The 8,570-nt window shown below is 52.0% G+C and overlaps 1 protein-coding gene across 5 annotated transcripts in view; it reads left to right on the forward strand.

The window, feature by feature from the left end:
* Positions 1–8,364, forward strand: part of kat6a (K(lysine) acetyltransferase 6A) — a 51,344-nt gene extending 42,980 nt beyond the window's left edge. For 4 of the 5 annotated variants that reach the window (XM_079686358.1, XM_079686357.1, XM_079686359.1 and 1 more), the window contains 4 exons: positions 437–629; positions 891–1,628; positions 2,148–2,409; positions 2,848–8,364. In XM_079686358.1, coding sequence (XP_079542484.1) covers positions 437–629; positions 891–1,628; positions 2,148–2,409; positions 2,848–6,269 — 4,615 coding nt within the window. In that variant the 3' untranslated portion in view covers positions 6,270–8,364. The remainder of the gene's footprint in view (positions 1–436; positions 630–890; positions 1,629–2,147; positions 2,410–2,847) is intronic. The other variant, XM_079686360.1, reaches the window with a different exon arrangement.
* Positions 8,365–8,570: the final 206 nt, after the last annotated feature.

Below are 8,570 nucleotides of genomic sequence, written 5' to 3' on the forward strand. Positions count from 1 at the left end.
TAATTTGAAACCAAAACTAAGGCCTCAGGATGACTTTAAGACTTGAACATGGTCATTTTTGTTTTGTAAAATTGAATAAAAAAAGTATTTATAAAAAAAAGAATCCCGATCCCCGATTTTTTTCCTCCCGATTCTGATCTTTTGAAAATCACGTGATCGGCTCCGATCCCCGATCACGTGATCGGATCGGGACATCTCTAGTTTTCACTGATTTAAGAAAAACACTGACACGCCTTTTAATGTAAGCAAAGATAAACCAATCTTATTCCAACCACTAAATACGCATAAGAAAACTGTATGGGCATCGCAGGCTAACACATATGTGTGGATGTGTAATCTGACACACAGCCGTATTCTTTTATTTCTTTACTCTTTTCAAAACACGGTATCTTCTATCTAGTTTTAACGCTGGTGTTCCTTCCTGCTGTGTGCTCAGGCTGGTCCTGGTGCGGCGGGAGAAGCTGGTCTCGAACCACATGACCCGCCTGAAGGCCCGGCCGCGGCAGATGGACGTCGACCCCGAGTGTCTGCGCTGGACCCCCGTCATCGTCACCAACACGGTGGTGTCTGACGGAGACGAGGAGGATGACGAGGAGGATGAAGAGCCAGAGGAGGACAAAAGCAAGGAGGTAAATGTGTAGAAAGGACACAATTCGAGTAATATCAATCCAACATTTTAAAATGCTTTGACTGATAGTGATGATGGTTTCAGTGTTGAATCCTCACACAGTCACATGACCTTGGTATTGTAACTCAATTTCGTAAACATGTAACAAGAAATGCTCTTAAGTTGGTCGGGTATTTCATTTTCAGTTGTGTAAAAAGTCTTAGATTGATCAAAATGGTTGTATATTATTATTGATTTAGTTTGTACTGTATCTTTATTATAGATCAAACCAAGTCACAAGGTCCCTCCGGTGTCCTGGCACATGCGCCAAGCGAAGAAGAGGATGGAGGAGGACGAAGACGATGACGACGAGGAGGAGGAGGAGGAGGAGGAGGAGGAAGAGGAGGAGGAAAGAAAAGGCTTCCCGGGGTTTCCCATCAGCCAAAGCTCTCCCCCCTCTCCTCCCCCCCGCTGTCCGCCCCCTGCAGCAGAGCAGCTACGCCCGACTCCCCCGACAAACGGAGAGCGCAGACCGCGGGGGCGCCCGCCAAAAAACTGGCCCTGGGGGAAGGTGAAGGACAGCCCGCGGGCGGGACGGCCTCCTAAGATCCGCCCGGTGGAGGACGAAGACGATGAAGAAGACGAGGAAAGGACCGAGGGAGGGAAACACCCCGGGTCTGCCAGCAGCCCCCCCTCCCTTTTCTCCCTGGACAGACAAGCGTCCACCACCTTTCACTCGCTGGACATGGCCCGGCACCCCTCGATAACCCCCACGCGCAGAGGGCGGCCCCCCAGGAAAAAGAGGGGCCCTAAGCCCAGACTAATAGACGGACCTGAGGGGCCGCTGCCTCTGGGGGCCGTCAGGAAGAACAGCTTCACTGAAAGCAGCGAAGAAGAGGATGATGATGATGATGAAGACGATGAGGAGGATGAGGATGATGAAGAGGATGATGATGATGATGAGAGGAGGGCATGCTCCCCCCCCACACTCACCAAGCCCACCATGTCGCTCAAATGCAAGGTGAGAAACTGTAACTATTCAAATCTGGGAATTAAGATGTTTGCATTGTGTCAAAACATCAACATCAATTAGCATTTAGTTGTGTTTGAATCCATGTCATTAACTATAATCATCTTTTAACCAGTGTCCTCTAAGTCTGTGGTGTGAGTCGGGTTTTATTAGTTAACATTTGAAGTAACCATGTGCTCGTTTCCACACATCTTTTTATATCACTTTTATATACTAAATCTGAAAATGTTGTCGACAGGCGTAAAACTAAATCTTCTATAAATCAGGCTATCAATGCTAAGAACAAAGCCCACAGTAAAAACCTTCAGAATCAAGATATGAAACTGAGTCATCTCCGCTCGAGTAGCACCAGATCAATCTTATGAGGCATTATCTAATGTGCAGTTTTGGTGAATTTAGGAGAAATCCACTGAAGCATTTCACAAAGTAAACACCTAAATGTGTATCTTGGATGCTTTTTGTAGTGTCTTTTGCGAAACTCACCTAATAACCCGCCCTGTTTTTACCCAGAAGCCACTGAGAAAGCGTCGTTTTCGGCAGCGCAGCCACCCTCACAGCAGCGTGGTGACGGAGACCATCTCTGAGACCACGGAGGTGCTGGACGAGCCCTTCGTAGACTCCGACTCAGAGAGGCCGATGCCCCGACTCGAGGAGGAGACGCCGCTGGGACACCCACTGCACCGATACCCCCCCAGCCGCTCCGCGCTGAGGCTCTCGGACCCCGCGCCCAAGAGGGGCCGACACCCCCACCTCTCAGACTCAGAGGAAGATGGTGAGCAGACGGCGTTTCAGTGCCGAAGTTGGCAAGCTTTAGTGATGATTGAGTTGTGTAATCAATCTGTCTCAGTGGACTTCACAGTTTGTACAGAATATCAGTATGACAACACGACACCCTCTGTCCTTAGACCCTCTGTCCTTAGACCCTCTGTCCTTAGACCCTCACATCGTACAAGTGTAAATACTGTAGAGCTGCAATGACGAGTCGATAAATAATGACTATACATATTGATAATGAAGTGTGTTTTGTATTTAATGCTGGCAGAAGAAGCCGCCTCTCACATGGATATTTTCTGCTTTTATAGACAATTTAGGAAATTCACTTTTTTATTGACCAAACCTTTAATTGTTCTAGGAGATAAAAGACAAATCCATGGATGATGAAAGTCTTTGTTAGCGTTATCTAACTGTCTTCTCTCCTTGTCTCTCTCAGAGCTCACGCCTGTGCTGAAGCCTGTGGCTGCTCTGCAGGCAGCTCCATCAGAGACGCTGTCGGCTAACCCCGAGGTCCCAGTGAAGAAGAAGAAAGGCTGGCCCAAGGGAAAGAGCCGCAAACCCCTGCAGTGGAAGAATCAAGGACCTGAAAAACCCCCCGCAGCTGGAGAAGGACTGGCGCAAGGTGGGGATCCCCCACCCCCCAAAATCAAAATGAAGCCTGGCCGCAAGCCCCGAAGCTGGTACCTGCAGCGGGCTCAGGAGGAGGCGGAGAGGCAGGAGAAGGAGACACAAAGGCTGCAGGGTCTGGAGAAGGAGCTGCTGCAGACAGACGACCGCAGCAAGCAGCGCAGAGCCAACAGCAAACAGAAAGACTCGGACGACGAAGACGACTACCTGCCTAAGCCTGTGGAGCAGAAAGTGCCCAGGAAGAGAGGAAGACCGCCTAAGATCCGCAGCCAGCCTCCGCAGCCCGCCCCCAAACCGACTCCCACCTCCGAGCCAGAGGAGGAAGAGGAAGAGGAAGAGGAGACTGAACAAACCTGGGAGGAAGACAAACCCAGCTGTCCTCCGTCCCGCCCCTTGCTGTCCCCGTCTTCCTCCTCCTCCACCTCAGGGCCCCGGGCCCCACCGTCCCAGCCTCAGGACACAGACATGGGCGACAGGGAGGAGGACGAGGACGAGGATGAGGAGAGGGAGGAAGAGGAATGCAGGAGCACGGGGAGCGGCGGTGGCGGCAGCATCAACAGGCGAGCCGCGGTCACACCGGGTTCAGGAAGTAGACGCAGCGAGGATCACGACGCAGACGACGAAGGTGACGGACACCTGGAGGACAAGAGCAACGGCAGCAAGAAGAGGAAGAGCCAGGACTCTGAAGATGAGGACGAAGACGAGGAGGAAGAGCCGGCCTCCCGTGCCAGCTCCCCTCCGGTCAAAGAAGAACCCCAGGGCGGAGAGGCTTTTTTGGACATGGAGAACAGCGTGGCCCGCGACTACGTCAGCAAGCAGGAGGAGGAGGAAGAGGAGGAGGAGGAGGAGGCTGAGGAGGAAGGGCAGGAGGTCAAGACTCGGCCCTCGTCAGCCGACCCGCAGCAGGAGGAGCGGCGGCGCCGGGAGCAGGAGGAGTCGGCAGCGGCGGCCGCAGCCGTGGAGACCGTCACCGCCATGTCTGCTCCTCCCGAGCCCATGGAGCTGCAGCCGCTGCACCAGGAGGACAAAGAGGTCACGCTGTTGATGGAGCCCCAACACCCCCACCCGCACTCCTCTCACCCCCACCCGCACTCCGAATTCAAGGAGGAGCTGGGCCACCATCAGCAACACCACCCCCATCACCACTCCAACGAGCTGGACCTGGAGACCATGCAGGCCGTGCAGTCCCTGACTCAGGGGGAGGCGCAGGACGAGGAGGCGGAGCCACAGCCGCACCACGGGGCCTACCAGGACTGTGAGGAGACCCTCGCCGCCTGCCGGACCCTGCAGAGCTACAGCCACACGGGGGAGGTGGAGGAAGAGTCTCTGGCATTGGTGGAGGACTGCGGGGCGTCCCAGCACAGCAGCCCCCTCCCTAACCCCAGCGCCACGCCGCTGCCCAGTCAGTCCGTGCGCTCTGTGAACAGCCCGGGGTTAACCTCCGGGATCATGGACACCACTCCTGCGGGGCCTAGGGGAGGAACCCCCGGACCCACGGGAGCAGGGGGCGGAGCAGGAGGAGCCGGAGGAGGAGGCTACACCCAGATCACACCGGAGCATCCCAGCTCTCTGTCGGCCCCCTCCCAGCAGAACATGGAGACTTCACCGATGATGGATGTGCCCTCGGTGTCAGACCACTCCCAGCAGGTGGTGGACAGCGGCTTCAGCGACCTGGGCAGCATCGAGAGCACCACGGAGAACTACGACAACCCCAGCAGCTACGACTCCACCATGGGCGGGACGGGGAACGGAGGGGGGATGTCGGCCGTAATGGCGGGAGCTTCCTCATCGTCAGCCTCGTCTTCTTCAAACTCGGCGACCCCGTCCTCCTCACAGTCCAACAACTGCTCCTTTGCCCCCGCCCCCAGCCTTACCTCCTCCACAGGAAGCGGAGGGTCCCAACATGGGATGGGCAGCTGCAGCCTCATCCAGCAAACAGGGCCCAACACTGGACCTGGAGCCGGTAATGTGGGCGGTGCTGTGCCCCAGCCCCCGCCTCCTCCACCACCGTCCATCACCCCCAACTGCGGCATCAAGTCTCCGCAGAGCTGTGTGATCGAGCGGCCCCCCAGCACCAACCACCAGCAGCAGCAGTCACAGAAGAAGGTTGCTCATCAGCAACAAGCCTCCAACCCCTCACCATCCGCTCCTACACCACAACAGCAGCAGCAGCAGCAGCAGCAGCAACAACAACAACAACAACAACAACAGCAGCAGCAGCAACAACAACAGCAGCAGCAGCATCAACAACACCAACAGCAACAACAACAACAACAACAGCAGCAGCAGCAGCAACAACAACAGCAACAACAACAACAGCAGCAGCAGCAGCAGCAGCAGGCCCTGTCCCAGTGCAGCATGGGTAATGGCTTTTCCTCCACCCCCATGATCATGGAGATCCCTGAGAGTGGCGGTGGAGGGGGAGGCCGCACCCTGTATGAGCGCATGGGTCAGGACTTTGGCACGGGGGGCTACCCTCAGCCCTCTGCTACCTTCAGCCTGGCCAAACTCCAACAGCTCACCAACACCATCATGGACCCCCACGCCATGCCCTACTCTCATTCGGCCTCCGTCACCTCCTACGCCACCAGCGTGTCCCTCTCCAACCCCGGGCTGGCCCCGTCCCCCCACGCCCCGCTCTCTCAGGGCCAGCCCACCATGACGCCCCCCCCTAACCTCAGCTCCGGCTCCATGAACCTGGGCTCATTACAGCTTCAGTGCAACATGCCCAGCGCCAACCTGGGTCTGGGGCCCCCGCCTCACACGCAGCGGCTTCAGGGCCAGATGGCGACGGTCAAGGGCCACATCTCCATCCGCTCCAAAGCCACGCAGCAGCTAGCCCCCGCCCCGCACCAGCAGCAGCTGTATGGCCGCAGCTCGGGGCCTGTGGCCATGCAGGGCGGCCCCCGCACCCTGGCTGTTCAGCGCGGCATGATGCCCAACCTCATGCCCACGCCGGCGCCCTACAACTCCATGAACATGCCGCTGAACGCCATGTCTGCCGGGTACCGGATGCCCCAGCCCATGATGAACAGCGGCTACCACGGCAACCCCCCTTACATGAACCAGCCGGCACAGTACCCCATGCAGATGCAGATGGGCATGATGGGCGGGCAGGGATATCCCCAGCAGCCCATGCAGCCCAATCACCACGGCAACATGATGTACACAGGCCCCACCCATCACAGCTATGCCGGTGTACCCAAACAGTCGCCGTACATGAGCAGATGAGCAGCAGAGACGAGGGAAAAATGATACTCGCTGAACTCTAAATGTCCAAATTTCTCCTGTTACCCTCTCCGGGGCTGCGGCAGGCGCCGGGGGGGCGGAAGTGACGGAGACACAGAGGGTCTATGGGTTTCCTGTTTTTCTACGTTGTCATTTTGTCCATTTTCATTTGGGCTCCCCTCCCCCTCCTAGCAAGCAAGTGGCTGGAGCTCCCGGTTTAGCGGGTTGTGTGAACATGGACCTTCTGCTGCAGGCCCACACACTCCTTCGTCATGTGATCTTAACACAGGCCCGGGAGAGCGGGGGGACAGGAGGTAACGCGGAGAAAGACAATACAGGAGAACTTCGCCTCTTCAGACTGCGAATGAAAAACAGTGGTTTACTGAATATATTCAACCATGCACACAATCTTTTAATTGATATAGGAAGCCTTACCTTGGAAAAAAAAGAGACATTCTGGGCAAATCGTTTGTTTTGTTAAACATATTGTTGAATCTTATTTTCGTTGTCGTTGTTTTCGTTGTTTTTTTTTTTAAATACTTGTGTGCAGTCCGACCTCTTATATGCTTTGGTCTTTATATGTGTGGCATTCTGAAAAGGTGATACACACCCTCTCGCTCTCAGAAACCCCCGACACGTCTCTGCCGGGCGGCTTTTCACCCGGTTCCAGAAGAAGCATCGGAGCGGGGCCTCCAGGTGTGCGAGGTGTCGAGCTGTTCCCAGAGTCTTCCCGGATCCATCTTGTTCTACCAAAAAAACAACAACAGCAAACACACAGACGTTACTGTCTGTTGAATGAAACAAGTAGCATTATTTTCCAGTTTGCCGCCACTCCTAGATGTAAATATTCTGGTACTTCCCAATATCCAGCACACACACACATACACACACTGGCTAGTGCTAATTGGTAGCTAGCTCAGGAAAGTAAAACATTCAGCTGTTCTTGTTCACACTCCACTGACAGACGGCATACTATGTCAGCCTTTTTTAGCAGTTTACAGAACAAACAGTGGAATTTCCATTGAACTGCTTTAATGAAAGTCAGTCAGCTGAAAGTGTATGCGACCCAGAGAGGTCTGCTTTTGAATGGTGTATTCTGTTAAAACTGTATATTTTTCGTATTTTTTTGCTGCATAAGTCTGCACTCCCATTAGCTAGACGTATGGCGGGACAGTCGGCCTTTATAAAAGGTGCCTAAAGCCTGATCTAGTGCGCGGATTGGCCCTCACTCAGAGGCACGCTCGTATAAAGCAGGGTCGGAGGAAGAGTTCGAGGTTCTGTTGGTTGACTCCATGTACCAGTATTCAAAGTCAAAAGAGGAGATTTTCATTTTTTCTTACAGACCTGGCATTGCATACTTTATTTGTGTGTATTGTTCTCTACTTTATTTTTGTGTTCCTTTTTTGTTTCTGAATTTGATCAGACTGGGCAGCTTTCTTTTATGACACGAGCTGACTCTTTTTGACTTTAGAAAAACCTATTGTAGAGAAAATGTTTTTTCTATAATATAAAAAGGAAACTCTGACATTGATATTGGTACTGTCATTTTTTTCACTTCTGTTTCAGGAAAAAAAAACAATACATATTTTTTAGCTCGCCTCTTGGGTAATGATTACTAAGAAATTCAAAATTTAAAAAAATTACCACTCACTTTTAGCGACTTTAAGATGCCTTTAACCTCTCCATTCCATCTCATCTCTAGAGTTTTCTATCTTTGTGTAGTATATTAATGCTATTTTAAACAAAAGGACTACAAATATCTAAAGGTCACTTGGCATTCTTTTCTTTTTTTACTTGTGTGTGTATAGGATGACTTCCTTACATTTAAGAGGCATGTAAAAAGGAGCTCAGTATATTTCTGTCTGTTTATATCGCTTCCCTTTTTGTATCCTTTGTAATTGTACATGTTGCGTTGTATGCTAACAGAGAGCGCAAAATAAAGAGACGAGAGACAGCAGTGAAGGCGGCCTCCACTCTCTTCTCTCTCCCTGTATGTATTTCCATTTATTCTGTTTTTTTTTCTTTCTTTCTTAGCAAGTACTTTCAAAGAACTCTGTACATTTTAACATAAAATGAAAATAAATTATGTTGAGCCATTCATGTTTTCGTTGAGATTTTTACAGTTCCATCTTAGTCAATTCAACCAATAAAATAGTATCAGTTCATAAAGATTCATTTGGCGACATTTGGCTTCTTATTTTTCAGTATTCAGATCTATATTAATGCTAACACAAATGCTGGAAATGCTGCTCATATAATAAGTCAATAAAATGCAGACACTCTTAAGAGTCTTAACTTGAAAAA

The sequence above is a fragment of the Notothenia rossii genome (assembly GCF_949606895.1).
Source record: "Notothenia rossii genome assembly, chromosome: 6".
NCBI lineage: Eukaryota > Metazoa > Chordata > Actinopteri > Perciformes > Nototheniidae > Notothenia > Notothenia rossii.